We start from the raw sequence: 20,387 nt of genomic DNA, 5'->3' as shown, positions 1-20,387 counted from the left end.
TATTTATTATATTCTTTCTGTGTGTATGCCTGGAGGCCAGAAGAGGGCACCAGACCTCATTACAGATGGTTGTGAGCCACTATGTGGTTGCTGGGAATTGAACTCAGGACCTTTGGAAGAACAGACAATGCTCTTAACCGCTGAGCCATCTCTCCAGCCCAGTTTCAGATTTTCTTATAGCTCGCTTCTATATTTAAATTAACTCATTCTTATTATTCTATATTATACCACATGGCTTGTGACTTGTTGTCTCACACCTTGGTTCTCCAGAGACCACTGTTGTCTCTCAGAATCTGTCTTTCCCCTGTGTCTTTGCTTGGATATCTCCCCTAGCAATAATCTGCATTGCAATAGGACAAAGAAGCTTCTTTATTAATAAATGGTAGTAAAACATAGTCACAGTACACAGAGGGGCATTTCACATCAGGCCTTCAATCGCCTAGAACTAGAATTACAGATGATTGTGAACTACCATGTGGGTATTGAGAATGAAAACCAGGATGCAAGAATAATGAATGCTTTCAATTGCTGATCCATCTCCAGACAACTAAATTAATTTTTTTAAAGAATCATAGTTCATTTATATATTTATTAATTCAAAATAAGTGTTTATTTTATTTTCCATTTAGCATTCTGAAATAATTTGATAAAAAACATGTGATTTACAATAAAATGTGGACTGGTAGCCACTAAGAAAGGGATGTCATAATGTTTGTTGGTCAGCCATTTGTGTTCCTCATAGCAGTATGGTACCCACACAGGTGTGATACTGGTTTCATGTGTAGAGCTGAGGTTCTCAGATAAAACTTAGCCTTTATGCATGAAGATATCATAAGAGAATGAGAGTAATGATTGTCATGGAGGGAAGCTGTCTCCAGACTCAGGAAAACACCTGTACGAGAAAGTTGCTCAAGTCACTTTTTGCAATTACTCTGGAGGCTGAGGCAGAAAGATTAGGAGTGGATTTTAGTACTGTGTGTAAAATTCCTATAAAAGTTAATTTAAAATGACTATTTATTATTAAGTATCTGTTGGATGGCAGTCATACTAAAGATCACAAGTCAAATGCTCCACAGAAATTATCAGTAACATAGCTCAGCAGATAAAGACATTTAACTCATACCCTGAGGACTTAGTTCTAACACTGAAAACTACATGGTAGGTGAGAGGCAATTTCTTGAAGTTGCCCTCTGAACTCTCTAGATGGAAGTTTCTGTCCTGTCCAGTCCCACAGCCATTCAGCCCCAAAGAAACACACAGAGGCTTTTATTAATTATAAACCATTTGACCTATTGGCTTAAGTTTGTTACTAACTAGCGTTTCCAACTTAAATTAACCCATAATTTCTATGCTTAGCCATGTGGCTTAGTTCCTTTGTTAGCGCAATATTCTCATCTTGCTTTCCCTGTGTTTGGGTGGTGTCTGCATCTCTGTCTTTTCTCTTTCCAGAATTCTCCCAGTCTGGATGCTCCACCTATACTTCCTGCCTGGCTATTGGTCAATCAGCATTTTACTAAACCAATAAGTGTGACAAATCTTTACAGTGTTACAAAAGCATTATCCCATAGCAATTCACCTTTTTTTTTTCTTTTTAAAACAAGAACCTTGAATCTCATTTCCTTTGTTTAGCTTTTTTTCCTGACCATTATCCAACTTGTAACCAACATGCTAAATAAAGACAAAACCTATAATTCATTGTTTGTGAATATGTGCATAGTTTTCTAGATTACTTCTTCCTCATTGGGGATCCTGGTAATCTTATGGAGACCCAAAGAAAATTCCGGATTATGGTCAAGTACTGACTGAAGTATTCTGAGACTGGATCATCTTAGTCAGCATCTTGAAGATGTTCTGGAAGTAGAATTCAGAGGAAACTGCAACAGAGGTGCTCTAAAATGTTTAGTTATCTGGGTCATCCTCTCCTAATGAAGATTTTTCAGAGGTCTTTCTTAATCAAACCATATTTGTTTTAACCCAGAATGAATCCACAGCCTTTCATTTCCTATGGAAACAAATGCAAAACCTCTTCTCCAGAGTAACATATCTTTTGACTTAAATTTTGATGTCAAGGTATTTTCAAAATATATAGGTTGAATTAATCCAGCAACATTTATAATCAAATATCTTTTAGCAGATGCTCTTTTTTCTCATCAGCCAAATGATACAAAGATAACACAATAACATTCAGTATCCATACTCCCTGTATATTTTCCATCTTTATGTGGACTTTTAAAAACTCTATTTCTTTCATTTTTATTTTTTAATTTTTGTTTTTTAAGACAGTATTTTTCTGTGTAACAGTCTTAAATGTCCTCTAACTCACGTTGTATGTCAGGCTGGCCTAAAACTCACTTAGATCCACCTGTCTCTGCTTCCAAATGCTGGGATTAAAGCTGTGCACCACCACCGCTGACTACTTTATTTCTGTTTTTAAGGACTTCCTCTATCCTAACTGGGTTGTTATTAGTATAGTTTCTATGTGATTATTTGGGTCTGGGCATCTGAGAAATGAAAGCACAGTCTCTATCAACAAATGGTGTCTAATGTGGAGCAAAAATTTCCACATAAAACCTGAAAAAACTTGAAAAAAAGTATTCTAGGCAGTCAAGAACAGAGTCTAGCACAGCTTCTTGGTAACCATTTTTTTCTCTGGTAGGCTCTGTTTACTGGTGGTTCCTGACTCAGTGTTAGCGACAAAAACCTTGCAGCTCTTTTAAAAGGATCTGACACCAAACACTTAAATGGTGTTTATGAGCAACAGGCTTCTTGATTGTGGTATGGACCAAGAAACTCCACAGAGTTGTGGCAATAAATATGGCCCCTGCCAGTACCTTGGCCATGAAGCTAGACTCTCATAAAGCTAAGGAACAGGGTGGATCCAGCTGACAAAACTACAGTGTTAGCCCTAGCCATATGACTTAGCATATTAAAAACTCATGAGATCAGAAAAAGATACAGATACACAGTAAAGACAGATTCAGATGAAAAAAATCTCTAAACACTTTACAGTATATTAAAAAAATACATGTTGGCTTGAAAAAAAAGAAAAAAAGGATAGAGAAGGTCCTTAAAAATAAAATAGGTATTAGGGCACATACATTTAGTTGTACCACTCTGTAGGCATAGGCAGGCAAATCTTTGAGTTTGAGGTCAGCCTCGTTTATAGAGTCAGTTCTAGGACAGCCAAAAATATAAAGGGGAAACCGTGTCTCAAAAAAACAAAAATTAAAAAATAAAATTAAAAGAAATAGAGTTTAAAAAGTCACATAAATATGGAAAGTCCACAAAGAGACTGGACTGTGTGCATTATTGTGTTTTATTTGAATTTTTTGACTGTGAATAAGGTAAGTACAGAGAGACATTTCATGGTACAGGCTGCTAAGCTATACCAGCATATATATTTTAAAGATATCTTGACTACAGAATTTAAGTCTAAGAACCTGCTTGTTAGTTTGGGGAAAAAAAAGGTTCTGTTTTTCTTTCTACAGAGGAGAGAAAGCTGTGGATATTTTTTATTGGCTATTATGGTTAGATTAAATCAGAACCCCTGAAGTGAAGGTCCAGGTATTCCAATATCCACAACAGCTTCAGGGCTGCTGACTGAGATGGACCAACCACACAGGATACCCCATGAAAGGTCTGATTAACAGTCACCAAAATCAGTAGGAAGTGATCTAGAAAAACTAAACCCTAATTCTGAAATATTGTTTATAAATGTTTGCTTTCATTTAAAGGGGATTAGAAATGGTTAGTGGTCACAATCAAGGTCTTTCTAAAGAAAAAAATTGGAATATGATATAGAAATGAATACTTTACTTTGGTATGGGCTTTGGTTTAGTGATACAAATTTAAGGCCAGTTTTGTTATATGTATATTTCTACTCTTCTGTAAGGCATTATGTTTATACAGCTCATTAAAAAATAATGTATAATTAAAAATTATGGATTAGTAGATATGTATAATAAATAGACAAATTGCAGTCATGTTAGGTTTTCTAGATGTACAGAGATGTATTTCAGATGCATTGGTATTATTCAAAGTTTTCAAAGACCTATAGAATATGGCATTTAAAACGTTTTAAGAACTTAGACTTTTCTTTCTTTCTTTCTTTCTTTCTTTCTTTCTTTCTTTCTTTCTTTCTTTTTTTCTTTCTTTCTTTTTGTTTTTTTGAGACAGAATTTCTCTGTGGCTTTGGAGCCTGTTCTGGAACTAGCTCTTGTAGACAAGGCTGGCCTCGAACTCACAGAGATCCATCTGCCTTTGCTTCTGAGTGCTTGGATTAAAGGTGTCTGCCACCACTGCCAGGCAGAAGTTAGACTTTTCTTAACAGTAAGACATGTCGTCTTCTGGCAGCACCAATTACTTCAAAGAGGTTGATGGACACTGAAGAAACTCATTATGGAATTTGCCTTCAGGGTGACAAGGTTAGCTATTTGGGCAAGAAATTGCTCTTGCCTGGACTGCTTGATGGTATGCTATATGAACTGGACCTGCAGGACCCATAGAAAAGTGACTTCTGAACATTCCGGAAGACAGGATTATCCTTCAGGATTCCTACTTCACAGAAGAAACAAAGAAAGCAACTGGTGAACTTTGCCAGTACAAGATAGACCAGACTTTCAATTTCCTACTTTAGTGAAAAGTCTACCAGATATTATCTGCCTATAGGCTAAAGATGGATGCTCCAGTGTTAAAAAAGAACTTTTGGTGACTGTTCAGGAAGTGGTATATCTCTGTCATTTCTAGAACTTTGAAAGTTACGTACAATGCACTTCCTGTTTACTTAGGTAATAATATATCTTTCTGAGGTCTTTCATGAAGTTGAAGATAGTTATTATAGTTTTCTTTAGTTACAATGAAAGATAAATTAGATATAAAACTTTAGACACACTAAGATAGGAGAGATGAGATTACTTTCCTTAATTTGCCAAATGTAAATGGACTAAATATTTTAACTATAATTCTTGCTTGATAACTGTTTTGTATATGTAATTTTACTATGTTAAAATTAAAACCTCCCTTTTTAATTAGAAAGAAAAGGGGAGGTGATGTGGCATGTTCTTCTGTATATATGTTGCTTTTATTGGTTGGTGAATAACGCTGTTTCAGCTAATGACTTAGCAGTCTAAAGCCAGGTAAAAAATCCAAACAGAGATAAATAGAATAGGTGGAGTCAAAGAAATGTCATGTATCTTGCAGAGGAGAAAGATGCCATCATATTACCAGTAAGACACAGCCTTATGGTGATGCATAGATTTATAGAACTGGGTTAATTTAAGATGTAAGAGGTAGTTAGGAATATACCTGAGCCTTTGGCCAAACAGTGTTGTAATTAATATAATTTTTAAATGATTATTTGGGTCTGGGCAACTGGGAGATGAAAGTGCAGTTTCTGTCAACAGAACTCCACATGCTCAGTATGGTATTTACACACACACACACACACACACACACACACACACACGTACTTTGAACTATTAGTTAAAGAAACTGTCAGCATTCTTGATTGTGAAAGAAGGGCATGTTGAGCTTAATAACATTTTTTATTTGCAATTACAGAAAATAATTCATATTGTATAGAACTCTAGAATTATTTTTCAGAACTCAAATGAAATATATGAATTGTTTTGGTGCTGCTGATGTGTGTGTGTGTGTGTGTGTGTGTGTGTGTGTACCGCTTGTAAATAACACAAAACACAATCTACCTGCAGATAATTGTAGGGATAAAAAAACTTTCCTGGCAGATCCCAGAAAAAACTAGGAAACATTAAGAGAAATGCAACATTAAAATCTATTCCTAATTTTTGATGCATAGTGCCAATTGAAGTAAAATATATTGGTGTTGAAGAATACTTATAGCATTCTCTGAGGAATGAGGCTCATCCACCACTTTTTGCATTCCCTGCAACCCCTGCTGGATTTTAACATAATGGTACTTGGTGATGTCCATTTACGTAGAGACTAGAGAAGGCAAAATCTTGCAAAACAGTAGAAGAGAATATGTCTTTATTTGCATACTAGCAAATAAGACTTTGACTTTAACATTTTCTTTTGATGATTACAGCTGTGGTAAGTGTATACGGTGCATGATTCAGCATTCTTTTGCACTCTTTGGGGATAATACTATTTAATATAACCAGAAGTGAACTTGGCTTTGACTTATTTAAATGTTTCTTTCCTATTAGCATCAAGCACCGAGTGTAAAAGCACAGGGACTTTACTGCCCACCCACAAACCAGGTATTGTTTGAAATTAAGTACGGGAGGTTATAAACTTCAAACAGTTCCGTAGGCTTTGCTTCATGTTTTTCCTAATTTAAATCTACTAATGAGCACATATTTTACCTGGCTATTGACAGAATTTGCTTTGGGAAATTGTGTTAACGTTTCCATAGTATTGTAAACCATTCTGACCTTGTCAGCAGAAAAAAAAAAAGAAAAAGAAAAAGAAAAAATCCTGCCCAGTGATGGAATTCCCACTAATCTGGCTATTCCCCTAACTGGCTTCTTTGAAGAAATGAAGACAAAGGTATTCATCCAGTTTACATAGTCCACCCAGGTTGATAAAATGGAAAAGTGAAGATGGATATACATCCTGCCTGTGATAGCAGCAATCTTCAAATACCTTCTTTATTACCAGCCTCAGCATATTTCATCTACTCAAGATAGCCAAGTTATCCAATCTCTCATTTTTCTTCTGAAATAGAAAGGTGTCATTCTGCTGCTGCTGTGGGGACTTCAGTGCTTTTGTTTTCTGAAGTTGCTATGGTAACATTACTAGACAATGAAACTTACATGAACCAACACAGGTAGATAAGTAGATAAATATATAGAAAATGTAACTTAGAAGACCAAAGAAAGGATAGGTTTTTTTTTTTTTTTGTTTTTTTTTTTTTTTTTTTNTTTTTTTTTTTTTTTTTTTGTTTTTTTTTTTTGAGGCAGGAGTTCTCTGTGTAACAGTTCTAGCTTTCCTGGAACTCGCTTCTGTCCACCTGCCTCTGCCTCCCACTGCTGGCTGGAAGGAGTATTTTTTTTTAAATGGTCAGTTGTGACTATTTACCTTACAAAACTCTTCATAGTATTACATCCTTGGTTCATTTTCCATTACTATTTCACTAAGTGATCAAGCATCCCAGTGAGATGAGACTGCATGGCAAAATGTTCTTAGATGTCATCACCATGGTCCACAGGAAGGTTGTGCAAACCATGGACTCCTTTATTTGCTCTCTGTCGTTCTATTTTGTGTGTCTTCATACAAGGTTGAGCTCTGATAGGGTGTCAAATGATCCAGTCCACTTAAAATGCTGGAATACTAGTACCATTTAATCTTCAAACAATTCATTTATCCTGAGTTAAGAAAAATGATGCTGTCATAGGCCTATGTGTTGACTCTTTGTTAGACAAAGCCTTGGTGGAAAGGATGTGTCTCCTTGATTTGTAAGAGACAAATGCTAGAAATAGAACAAAACACAACAACAAAAAAGTCCATAAGACCCATGGATATCATTTTATGTTGGTCAACTATTGCTGGTAATACTGCATGCTTTGGAGTATGGTTGATATATGCAGGGACACACCATTAGAGAAAACTTATTTTCTCATTACCAGTGGGTATTATTTGTAAATAGCTGCTTGGCTATGATTGATATTCCACATCTACACCCCCCTCTCAATGCCAGGACATCAGGACATCTAGCTTGAACTTGTGCAGGCCCTATGAATGCTACCACAGCCTCTGTGAGTTTGTATGAGCATCAGTTCTGTTGCATCTAGAAAACACTATGGTCTTTGGAGTCATCTATCACCTGTGGCTCTTACAATCTTTCTTCCACCTCCTTGCTCTCTGAGCTCCCTGAGCCTTGTGGGGTGGGCTTTGATGAAGAGATCCCATTTAAGATTGAATGCTCCAAAGTCTTCTCTGAAGGACACTTTCATGGCGGTATCTTCTTGCTCACCATATTATAAACAAAGTGGTATTTCTTCCCTGCTTTTAAAAATAGTTTAACTTGCACACAAGTAATGGCTTCATTAGGTGTTTTTCACACATTCTCATCGTTGTGCATCTTTCTTCTTCATCCCGCTATCACTTCTGTCCTTCCACCCCTTGAAGCCCATTTGGTAGTCTCCATCCTCACCCAAATATTTTCCTCCTGCTTTCACATCATGATTCCAGTTATCTTCTCTTTCTTCTACACACAAGTATGTAATACACATACATATAGATTTAAATCTAATCAAATTCTGAGTATGAGAGAACATATGATTACTTGTCTTATGAGTCTTCCTTATTTTGCTTAGCACAATAATCAACATTTGCACCCACTTTCCTGAAAGTATGATAATTCTATTATTTTACAGTTGTATAAAATGACATTGTCTATATTGTCTCATTGTCTTTTTCCATTCATTATTAAGAGACATAAATAGGCTAAATAGTACTTCAATAAATGTGAATATGCATGTTTATCTGTAGCTCATTGACTTAGAAACCTTCAACTATATAGTCTAGGATGATTTGGCTAGGTCATATGTATTCATTGGTTTGAGCTCTGGGTTCCCTAGTGACTGAACCAGTTTAGGCCAGCCCTGCTGAAATAAAAAGCTCCTCCTTTCCTTCCATTTTCAGCAGCATTTATTGTCCTTTGTTTTCTTGAAGACAGAAATGCTGATTGGGGTGAGATTTAATCTCAAAGCAGTTTTAATTTGCACTTTATGGATGCTGACGATGTTGAATAATTGTTCAAGTATTTACTGGTCATTTTTTTCCCTGAGATTATTAACCCATTTCTTGGTTGGATGATTTTGTTGGGAGTTCATTTTGAGGTTCTTAATGCATTTGATTAACTCTGTCTGTTACATAATTGGCAGCATTTTTCCCTCTATGGTGTACTGTCTCTTTACTCCATCGATCGTTTTCATTGCCATGCAGAAGCTTTTTAACTTCAAATAATCTCATTTGTTACTTTTGGAGTTATTTCATGTGCTATTGGAGTCTTTTTAGGGAAGACTTTGTGCCTTTGTCTTTATGTGATTAACCCATTTTCCTCCAGATGTTAGAATGTATTAGGTCTTATTTATGGTCCTAGAGTGTGTTTTTTACTCATGTAGTGTTTAGTCTTGTCTATGCCCATACTAGGCTGTTTTTTTTTTTTAAATGTGATTGCATGATAGTTTCAGATTAAGTTTTCTGATACCTCAGATCTGCTTTCTGCCAATGATTGTTCTGAGTATTTGGGGGTACTTGTGTTTCCATGTGAACTTTATGATTGGTCTAGTTTTGTTGGGAATTTAACTTGATTCTAAAGGGAATTGCGACACATCTACAATTTGCATTTGATGATATAGCTTTTTCACAGTCTTATTCCACTTATTTCTAAGCATGAGAGGCTTTTCAATCATTTAGTGTCTTCTTCAATTACTATCTTAAAGTATCCCACTGTAGAGTTCTTTTATCTTTCTGACTAGATTTATTTTATTTACTATTTTATTTTTCTTGGAAGTATTATATATTAACAGCATTAATTTTTTGCCAAGGTTTTTTTTATGAATATACAGACATCTACTGCTTTTTGTGTGCTGAGTTTTCTATTTTTGTTTTTTGCTTTGTTCAAAGTATAAGATCTTGGAGTTTCTTATTGGAGGCTTAAGTGTTTTTAAGCATAGGTTCACACTATATGGAAATGTAAATACTTTGCCTTCTTGTTTTTCTGTTTCTATTTCTTTCTTTTGAACTATTTTGCTTGCTAAAATCTTGAGCAGTATACCAAATAAAAACAATGGGAGTGTGAATGGTTTTCCAGTGAAGTATATGCCCTTAGCATGACACTAATTTGGTTATTGTACACAATTTACCTAATACCTTTATCTGTGTTTGTAAAAGGGTCTCCTGTAGCCTAAGCTATTCTCAGATTCATTGTGTATTCATGACTAACTAAGCTTCATATCTCCCTGCCTTCATCTCCTGCTAAGGTGTTCTTGAATAAGGTTTGCAATAGAGTTATTTCATCTGTGTCCTTTAGGGAAATTGGCCTTTAGTTTTCTTCGGTGTTGTATCCTTATTCAGTTTTTGCATCAGGGAAATTCTGTCCTTTCTCTTTCATTTCATGGAATAGTTTGTGAATTATTGGTACAAATTATTTCTTAAAGACTTGGAAGTACTATAGTGATTCAATCATATCCTGGGCTTTATTTCTGGAAGAATTTTATAATTGCTCCAATATTGTTCTTTGCTATAAATCTATTTAGTTTTTTTTAATGTACTGTTTTAATTTTGGTAAGTCATGTTTCTAGACTTTTATTCTCTCTTTCTAGATCAGCTTTTCCCAATCTCTGGATTGTAACCCTTTTGGCAGTTGCATATCAGATATCTTGCATGTCAGATATTTACATTATAATTCATAACAGTATCAAAATTGCAGTTATGAAGTAGAAATAAAATGATTTTATGATTGGGGTAACTAAAACATAAGGAACTTTATTAAAGGGTTGCTGCATTAGGATGGTTGAGAAGCACTACTCAATATTTTACCACTTTGTGTCATGTAAGGTTTCTAAATTTTCCTCTGGATTCCAATAGAATCTATTGTAACTCCCCTCTTATGAATTTGGATCTAATTCTATATTTTTAGAACTTTCTACTTCTGATAATAAAATTATTATGTAATTAATATTTTGAATGAGCATTACATTTTATGAACTGTAAAACTTGATGCAGGGTACTAGAGGTACAGCTCTAAGTGTGTGTTTAGCATGCATGAAGTTCTGGGTCAATCTCTGGGATTAAAATCTCACAAATGCAATCAAAAGATTTGCTAACTGAAGTGATAGAGCCTATATGAAGCAGTGAAGTTTTTTGCTTTTCTTAGAAACCCTTGGTAATTGTGATGAGAGTCTTAAGACTGAACATCCACTAAGAGTGCCAGCACTAATGATGACTGCTCAATGACTATACTTGGAGGACATCTGTTTGGGTAATGCAAAAATATGCCAATCTGCATTTATCCTGTATTCCATCTGGGTATAACAGCATCCAAATATGTTCACCCACTATTAATATGATAAAAATTTAACATGTTTTCTTCTAATTTTTAAGACTGTTGTAGCAATCAGTCCTCTTCCTTGGAGTCTATAGTGACTGTATATTATTGGCTATAAAAGAGCATAGACATTGAGATCTTTTGATCTTGTATATAATCATTCCATTTATTCCACAGATCAGGAGATTGAGAGAAACAGGAGAGTTTGTTAGTTGTCAAATTGGTAAATTTCAGCTATACATTCAGGACTAATTAAAGCACGTAAATGCATTCGAAATACCTTGGGTTGGGCAGGAGGCAACACTTTTGAAGGAGGAGCCCTGATATTCAGAAACTACTACAGCCATTTAGTTGGCTACAAAGTTTCTTGAATTCAGATATTTAATTAAGCCAAAGCCTCATGCCTGCTATTCCCAGAGAATACGATTTTAAATTCCGTCTTTCAGGCATTGTTATATGCTAAGTGACCATGGATCTTTGGTTACCCCAGGTTATATACCTTAACATTCTTGTGATATAGTTTAGTATATTTTTCAGTAGAGCTTTGATATACAGATAGCAGTGATTAAAAATTACTAGCTTTTCAGGACATTGCCATCTCCCGGGTTTTAGGCCACTAAGCAGAAATGAGCTGCCTCTTGCTGGTTTTTCTTGTTCTCCTTAATCATAACAGAGCCCCAGGGTGCAACTCATTAGATTGTAGTCAGTTTTGAGGGCCTTACTGCTCATGTGCTGTCATATATTTTCTTTACCAGGAACACAGATATATAGTCTCTCACAGGGCAAAGGGTGATTGCCCACATATTTCTCACTATGATTCTGTATATTTAGATAAATGCATATTTATGAATACACTTATATTGTAAAACAATGTATATTTGTCTTTATCTGTATGAGTTACATTAAGAAGCTACATTACTAAAAACCTACGTAGAAGAAATCATAATAAATTTGCTTCTTTCTCTTCAATGATAATGACTTTTATACAGAAGCTTTTCAAAGATTACATATAACAACACATAGGCAGATGATTATAACTTTAGAAACAGAGATCAATATCCAAAGATACACAGGAAATTATGTCTGATTCACTGCATTGGCTTTGTTTGGTAAATGCAGTATATAAAACATGTTAAGAATGACACACCTATCACAAAACTCATTGATGACTTCTCTTTCGTATAATGCTGGTTCTGAAATGGATAAACACTGCTCGTACATGCTGACTTACTTTTTCTGACTTTTGTACTCATTGTAAATTACCCTTGGAGCTATTTTCATCTTGTTTGGAAAAGGCTGTCCTTACCCAGCATGTGGAGTTCGAGTGATAATCTAAGGTATTTCTGTCCAGAGTGAAAGGGATGCAGTGTTCCTTCAGGACCAGTACCTTGGGAGTGAGTGTAGCAAGACTTTTCAGCCCTTTTATGAAAGCCCAGGAAGTTCTGCCATCAGCATTCACTCCACACAGATAACCCCTATGCTTGAATTTGCATTTTTCTTCTCGAAGCTTATCCTTATGACCTGGAGGAGGTAAGCCAGAAGAACCATTGCATATTTGTGTTAAATGTCCATGCAAGGCCATGCATTACTGCCTAGGCCGCTAATCTGGAGTGGTATAGGAAGTGGTGGAATCTTTTAAAAAGTAGGAGAAGCTTAGGAGAAGGAAGTTGAGTTATTGGAGGTGTGTCTCCAGGGGTGAGATTAGGTCTACAACTGTATTCTCTCATTCTGCTTTGTTGCCTCATGACAGGAGTAGCTCTGCTCCATTACTGCCAGGATGTTCTGCCTTACCACACAGACCACAAAACAGTGGAGCCAAGTGATCATGAGCTGAAACATCTGGACTGTGAGCCAAAAGTTTCTTCTTGTTAAGGAAATCACCTCAGGTGTCTTACAGTGCTTTCAGAGAACTAACAGGGGAGCATCCTATCTCTATACTGATGGTATGTTTATTTCCATTCTTACTATTTCCTTAAAATTTGCCCATTCTGGCCTGGTTTCATTCTCAATATCTTTCCCATAACTGTAGTGCACTTGTTAGTTTTAAAAAATATATAGGACAGTGTGTTTTTAGGGCACTATAGGAAATACAGAGTCAGTCTTTCACAATGAATTCTACAAGTTTCTCTGGAGAATTAAGAGACTTGTTATTTTTGTTGTATGCCATCATATGATATATTATTTTCTTTAGTTTAATAACGCCTTAAATAAGGATGACTGTAGCATGCCTTTTACTTACCATGTCACCAGGCTGTGAATTCTCTTTTATTTGCCTTAGTGCCCAAAGTGGTGGTGACAGAGCATATGGTAAGTGAGGAAAGGTGGATAGAAAGCTTTGGTTCTTTGACACTCATAAAGGAATCAACCTAATGAATAGGAAGAGGTGAGGTTAAAGAGGATTCTTTCTGCTCAAAGGAACTCATTTACCTTAACAACAGCTCCAGAGACCATGTAAAAGTACCTCATTCCTACACATGGAGGAATATTCCCAAAGATTATTGAGTGATTGCATTGCTTACTTAGAATTCTGTGTAAAACAATGTTAAAAAACAAAACCATTAAAAAAAAACTACGAGGGAGCTGTGCTTTGGGGAAGCCAGTTTATAATCCCAGGTAATTGTGAGGTAAGAGGTTCACAAGTTCAAATCCTGTCTAGACTATAGATTCACTTTTAAGATCAGACTAAGCAACTCATTGAGACTCTCTCACAATAAAAAGTGTAAAGGTGGCTAGGGATATAGCTTGTCAGTAAGAACAGTTATGGGGAATGGGTAAGGATCTAGATTTAATTATTAATCCTGTAATAAATAAAATAAATACAACAAAATTTATATTTTACTAAGCCTGACCTAGATGATGCATGGTGATTGAATCAGTGAGAATTGCTGGACTGACAACACAAGAGGGATGGGTTTAAATAAATATGTTCCTATGCATGTGTGTCAAGTGCATATTGATTGGTGCAAAGTAGAAGGACTAGAATAATCCCTGTGACATGAACATAGAAGCAGTAATCTCTAAGAAGATTTTAAGACAATTTGAGTACTATGTATCAAGATTTTTGACCAATGTCTACATAGATTTACATATCTGTAATAGTATATCTGTGTGTGTGTGTATAATGACATTTCTGTTCATTGATTTAATAATATTTAATGATAATAATCTTTATTAATAATCACATTGGGCACTACCATATACCAATTCATAATCCTTTAAAGTACTATATAGATTATAGTATTGCTCAGAATTTACTCAGTTTGAATGACTAAAATGTGTAGATAAGGCAAAATGAAAATAATACAAATAAATTCACTTTTGTTTGTATGTGAGCAGATAAGAATTCATCATTTCACTGAATTTGAAAAAAAAACTCCAAACTGCTGGATGTAAGGCATGAAGTGTCTGGATGAAGAATAGCTGAGATTATTGGGAAGAAAGAAACAAGATTTTCAGAAGAAATTATGAACCAAGTCCTGGCACATTTAAATGTTTCCTGGACAGTATTGTGCACATAGAATTTAGAGAATTAATATTTTGAATTTTTAATAACCAATATACAAAGATTTTAAAATGTGCATAGTGATATTCTAAATTGAAGCATATTCTCATAGACCATGAACAACAGCCTATGGTTTACTTCTTCATTCACCTTATTTATAGAAATAGCAACGGGAACCATAGGAAATGGATTCATAGCACTGGTGAATATCATGGACTGGGTCAAGAGAGGAAATATCTCTTCGGTAGATCAGATCCTTACTGCTCTTGCCTTTTCCAGACTCAGTCTTTTGTTGTCCACGCTCATTTTTATGTTGTTATTCATACTGTGCCCACATTTGTTCATGGCTTCAGATATGTTTATGGTAACTGAAATTGTCTGGACAGTGAATAACCACTTAAGCACCTGGCTTGCTACATGCCTTAGTGTCTTTTATTTTCTCAAGGTAGCAAATTTTTCTAACTCTTTTTTTCTTTACCTAAAGTGGAGAGCTAAAAAAGTGGTTTTAGTGACATTACTGTTATCTCTGATCCTTTTGCTTTTAAACATTGTAGTTACAGTGGCATGTATTCACTTATGGATTAATTCATCTGAAGGAATGTTTGATAATTTGAAGAATTTGACACTACGTTCCAGATTTTTTTTATTCACCAATTCATCGCATGTTTTCTTACCCACAGCCTCAATATTCATGTTCACCCCCTTCACTGTGTCCCTGGTAGCTTTTATTCTGCTCATCTTTTCCCTGTGTAAACATATTAGGAAGATGCAGCTTAATTTCAAAACATCCAGAGACACCAGCACTATGGCCCACATGAAAGCCTTGAAAACTGGGTTTTCCTTCCTGATTATATATGTAATATATTTACTTTTTATTGTTATAGAAATTTCAAGCTTTGGATTGGTGGAGAACATGTTGATCGTTTTGTTTGACTACTCTTCTGGATTAGCTTTTCCTACAAGTCACTCAGTTGTCTTGATTCTGGGAAACAGTAAGCTGAGACAAGCCACTCTTTCTGTGCTACGGTGGCTGAGATGCCATTCCAAAGATATGGACACCTTGGGTCCTTAATTAATTCCTGCATTCATTAGTAAATTCTCGAGAATGATCAATCAGTTTACAGAAACAAGTGATCCAATGGGGGAAATGGGAAAAGTAGGGTTCCTTTAGGGGCGTATACAAAGAAAGTGGGAGGAGGGTAAAGCGGAATAGCAGTATACAGGTAAACTTATAAAGAATGGGATAAAGGGGAGGTTTTTAGGGAAGGAGGAGAGAGGTAAATATAGGAGGAGGCGCTCAATAGGTAAAATGCCATATGGGGGGCTGAAAAAGTCACAAAGAACATACCAATGCCTATAAGGAAACCTAAAATTCAGTATATATATAAACATGCATACATTATGAGTGTGTGTGTGTGTGTGTGTTTGTAGTTTTAAGAAATTTTGTCATTTGGATGGGCAGCACTCCCTCTAAGAAGTAGTCAAATGCTACTTAAAAAAATCCCCAATGCTAACCATGACTAGTCTTCTTTTGAGCTAATAGCCAGGGTAGTCTAAAAGACTCTTGGAACAGAAAGTCTATTGTATGTTTCAGTTGTACCTTTGGTTATCGCCAGTGCTAGAAGGTAAGTCCTTATTGCTGAAGATACCGCACACTTAGAAACTGGGCTCAGAGCCCAGAGTTGTAACTGACCTATAACCCTCCTCCTTGAGGACTAGTTTTCAAAGTACCAGGAGCCACTGTGTAAGATAAACAAGGGAGGAAACTAACATCCCTATCCAGCTGTGCTACCCGTGAATCGCATCAACAACCACCATGACACAATAATCCTATGGGTTTGGTAGTGGTACACACATCTTGGCAGTAACCAACTACTCTCTAATTGTACTTAAAATTCTCTCAAAAAGAGACATAACATGGCTGGTCCTGAGAAACTAGCTAACTACTCACCAACTAATAGCTAAGGAAATCATGATTATTGGAGAAGAATCTACAAAACCATTTACTAAATCAGCTTAATCCCTAACAACAATCTATGACCATTTGTCCCTATACTCACAGATAAATGTAATCTTTACTCATCAAAATTCTCTTTGCAACAGTTTAAGATCACTATAGCAAAACACAACAATTGAAATGCAGAGTTGTGAAGCCTAGTCCCAATGGATGCATCTAGAAAACACTCCCACACCCCAAACTCAGGGAATAATATGAAAGAGGGGGCAGAAAAATTATTAAGAGTGTTGACTGAGGTTTTCTGTCCTGCCTGGTCCTGCAGCTGTTAAGTCCCAAAGAAATCACACAGAGGTCTATATTAGTTATAAACTGATTGGCCTCGTAGCTCAGACTTCTCATTAACTTTTATAACTTATATTAGTCCATTATTCTTGTCTATGTTAGCCACGTGGCTTAGTACCTTATTTGGCGAGGTAGTCATATCTTGCTTCTTCTGAGGCTGTGTCACTACTGCAGAAAGAACTTTTTTCTTCCTAGAATTCTTGTTGCCCCACCTCTACTTCCTGCCTCATCATCCTGCTTATATTTCCTGCCTGGCTAGTGGGCAATCAGCATTTATTTAAAATATAAATGACAGGGTACAGACCATTGTCCCACAGAATAAGAGTCAGAAGATCAGGGACTTTGCTTTGAGGTTATGTCCCCTACTAGTGACATCAGAAGCTACATCAATTAAGTCTCACGAACATGTCCACTTAAATGTCAGCTGAACAAGGAGGACACCAATGAACATGCCAAACTGGATGTGGAAAAGCTCCCAAATCCTCAGTCCTACACAAAGAACAATAGGTGCTGAGTAAAGCTGGAAATAGGTGAGGTGGTCTTCCCCAGGGGTGAGCACACCAATTGATTGTCCAGTGCAATATGATCATTCCAGAAAGCATACATACAATTAACATTATATGGACTCAACAGACTATATTTGGAAATATGTATGCATGCATATATAAATACATCCTCACATGCAACAGCAACTGATGAAAAGTGGCCACAAATTTGAAGGGAGTGGGAAAGGAAGGAAAGGAGAAAATATAATTAAAGCACAATCTCAAAGCCAAACACAAAAGAGATTAGAATACTGTAAATAATTATGCAATCTGAATCCATCACATCCAAGAGTACTGTGTCTTGTGGGGAAAAATTAAGTTGAAACTTTCATTGTGTATAAAGCAACACACAAGTAAAGTGCAGAAATTTTGATTAAAAATCATTTGATAAGTATAATCTTTCAGTATATTTTTATTATGAATTATTGTGCAAAACTAAAGTTTGCAAATAAATGTTTGGAATAAGAACTAACTAAATGCATTAAACCCTTAGCAAATACAATTATGTATATCACCACTTCAGGATACTCCACACAGAACATGATCCATAGTAGTGGCAGAATTATAGTAATGAAGTAGTAATGAAAGTAATTTTATGATGAACTGTATTAAGAGGCCACAGCATTAGGAAGGTTGAGAACCACTGGTCTTCAGTCTCCCAAGGTGGTAAGCGTTGGGGAATACCAGGTCAGAGTCATCCTCCTAGCAGGACATATTGATAACATCATTATCATTGCCATAGACCTTGTTATTATTATATTGTTCTGCTTCTTCCAATGAATTGGTATCAGGACAAGGTTAGATGAACTCCAAGACAGACATGGGATGTTTATGTTATGCTTGGGGAAAACACATGTATACACACACACACATACACACACCACACACACACACACACTAAGTAGTCCCATACTAAAATTTTAATATAGAAGTTGTAACAAAACTGTTGTATTAGAAATGAGAAATAAATTAAGATTGTTGAAAGCTCAAATAACCTGAATGCATATAAAAATAATATTTAATTTACTATGTAGACTAGTTGGGTATGAAGTCATAGAGCTCTACCTGTCTTTGCTTTCCTTTACCTGCCAGGTGATGGAATTAAAGCTGTGCACCACTTTGCCTGGCTGTGACTGTTCTTTGGTAGTCTATCTGTTACTTCTTTCAAATGAAGAATTTTCAGAACATATTTATTAGGTAAATGTGATTTGTTGGTTATATACATAATCAAAAAATATTTTTCTGGGATTATAATTAAATAATTTCCCTCTTTTTTTTTCCCTGTAAATCATCCCATATACCCCTCTTTGCTCTCTTTGAAATTCAAGGCCCCTCATGTTCATTAATCACTGTTTGTGTATGTGTGTGTGTGTGTATGCATGCATGGTTGTGTGCATTTGTGTATGTGTGTGTGTTTATAAACTTATCAGGCTATATGGTTGTACTTGCATATATGTTTTCAGGGCATACCATTTGGTAATGGATAACCAAGTGGTATGTTCTTCTCTTGAGAAGACTATTGATCCAACTTTTATCATTGCTTAGTTGTCTGTAGTTTTCTGTCTGGACATAAGGTCTTGTGAAATTTTACCCATCTACGAGAGCATGATTACTGGTGTTTTCCTTGTTCAAATCATGTTTAGGCAGTCATGTTGATAAGACTTTATGGGTATAACTTCTGATATTTCTATGAGACACAATCTCAGAGTAAACACAGTTTCTCTGGCTCTTGCAATCTTTCTACCCCCTCTCCTTGTAATGATCCCTGAATTTTAGGTGCTGGAATGTTTTATAGATGTATAAGTTGGGACTGGCATTCACAACTCTGCATTTTAATTGGTTGTGGTTTTCTATATTGATCTCTGTCCTTTGCAAAAAGAATTTTTCTTGATGAGGGAGAGGGTTTACCTGGTTATGTGTCAGAAATAAAAGATAAATTCACGAAACTGGTAAAAAACTGTTAGATGCAGATGTTGAGACACAGAAATAAGAGCATGGTTATAAATTCTACATGAAATGTTAAATCCTCAGTAAAAGAAAATTTTATTTTAGAAAATATTTGTTTGCTTATTTGCATGAAAATCTTTTTCAAATTGTAAAGTATGTTCTTGGAATAGATTTCCTTACTCTCTTAGAGCCATTCACTCATTCCTTTATTCAATTAATAAATATAAATGCAGTTGAATATCCTTTATATGTGTTTTTGGATAAATTTTTATAAATTTTGGGATCTATGAAATGAAAAATGAGTCTGCAATATGTTAATATGAGAAGACACGTGTATATGGTTATAATCTATATTCTTCATAACATTTTAATGCTCATCACATGTAATGTATTTTTCATGTAAAGAAACTTAAATAAATCCTCTGGTTTTATTTACTTTTAGTTCACTTATAAATCTCTTGGGCACTTCTTTGTAACCAATACATCTTCAGCCTTACAGTTCCTTTGATTCTGGTGCCACTTCTGACACGTGTGTTAGGATGATAATAGATATTTAGGTCACTTTTCAGAGTTTGAAAGCTGATTTTGATAAAAACACTGTTTTTTCACTGAAGCCCATGCCATAACTTACATCCCAGGTGAGTAACACTGACTATCAGTGGTGAGAGAAAGTCAATAGGTCTGACATGTGTACAGAAAAGCTGGGGATAGGTGGGGTGTATACATTCTGACAGAGAGACAACTACGGCCACTTCTACAAGAAATGTCAGCACATTCATTACGTTCCATACAGAGGAGGGGTTGTCTAGTCTTAGTAGGAGGTCTCTGCAAGTGAGCAGTCTCAGGCTATAAACATCCAGGAAGAAGTAGCTGCAGTTGCTATATCTGTACATACTAGTCACATTGAGACTGCCAAGGAAACCTTTGCCATCCATCTCAGCCTGATTTGGGGAAATCTTTGCTGCTCCTATGGGGCTGAGGCATTAGAATACTTGACCTGACTGTGCCCATGGTCAACAATGCACATTTACTCAGGGCTTCCTCTGCTCCCTACATGTC

General features: G+C 35.8%; 1 protein-coding gene across 1 annotated transcript in view; it reads left to right on the top strand.

The window, feature by feature from the left end:
• LOC126494224 (taste receptor type 2 member 123-like) overlaps window positions 1-15,609 on the top strand; it is a 19,881-nt gene extending 4,272 nt beyond the window's left edge. The window contains 1 exon segment of the mRNA XM_050131483.1: window positions 14,637-15,609. Coding sequence (XP_049987440.1) covers window positions 14,637-15,609 — 973 coding nt within the window.
• The last annotated feature ends 4,778 nt before the right edge of the window (window positions 15,610-20,387 follow it).

The sequence above is a fragment of the Alexandromys fortis genome, unplaced genomic scaffold, assembly GCF_014885135.2.
Source record: "Alexandromys fortis isolate MF-2015 unplaced genomic scaffold, M_Fortis_MF-2015_v1.1 scaffold_353, whole genome shotgun sequence".
Lineage (NCBI taxonomy): Eukaryota > Metazoa > Chordata > Mammalia > Rodentia > Cricetidae > Alexandromys > Alexandromys fortis.
The sequence above is the reverse complement of the archived record's forward strand: the minus strand, read 5'-3'. Positions and strand labels throughout refer to the sequence as shown.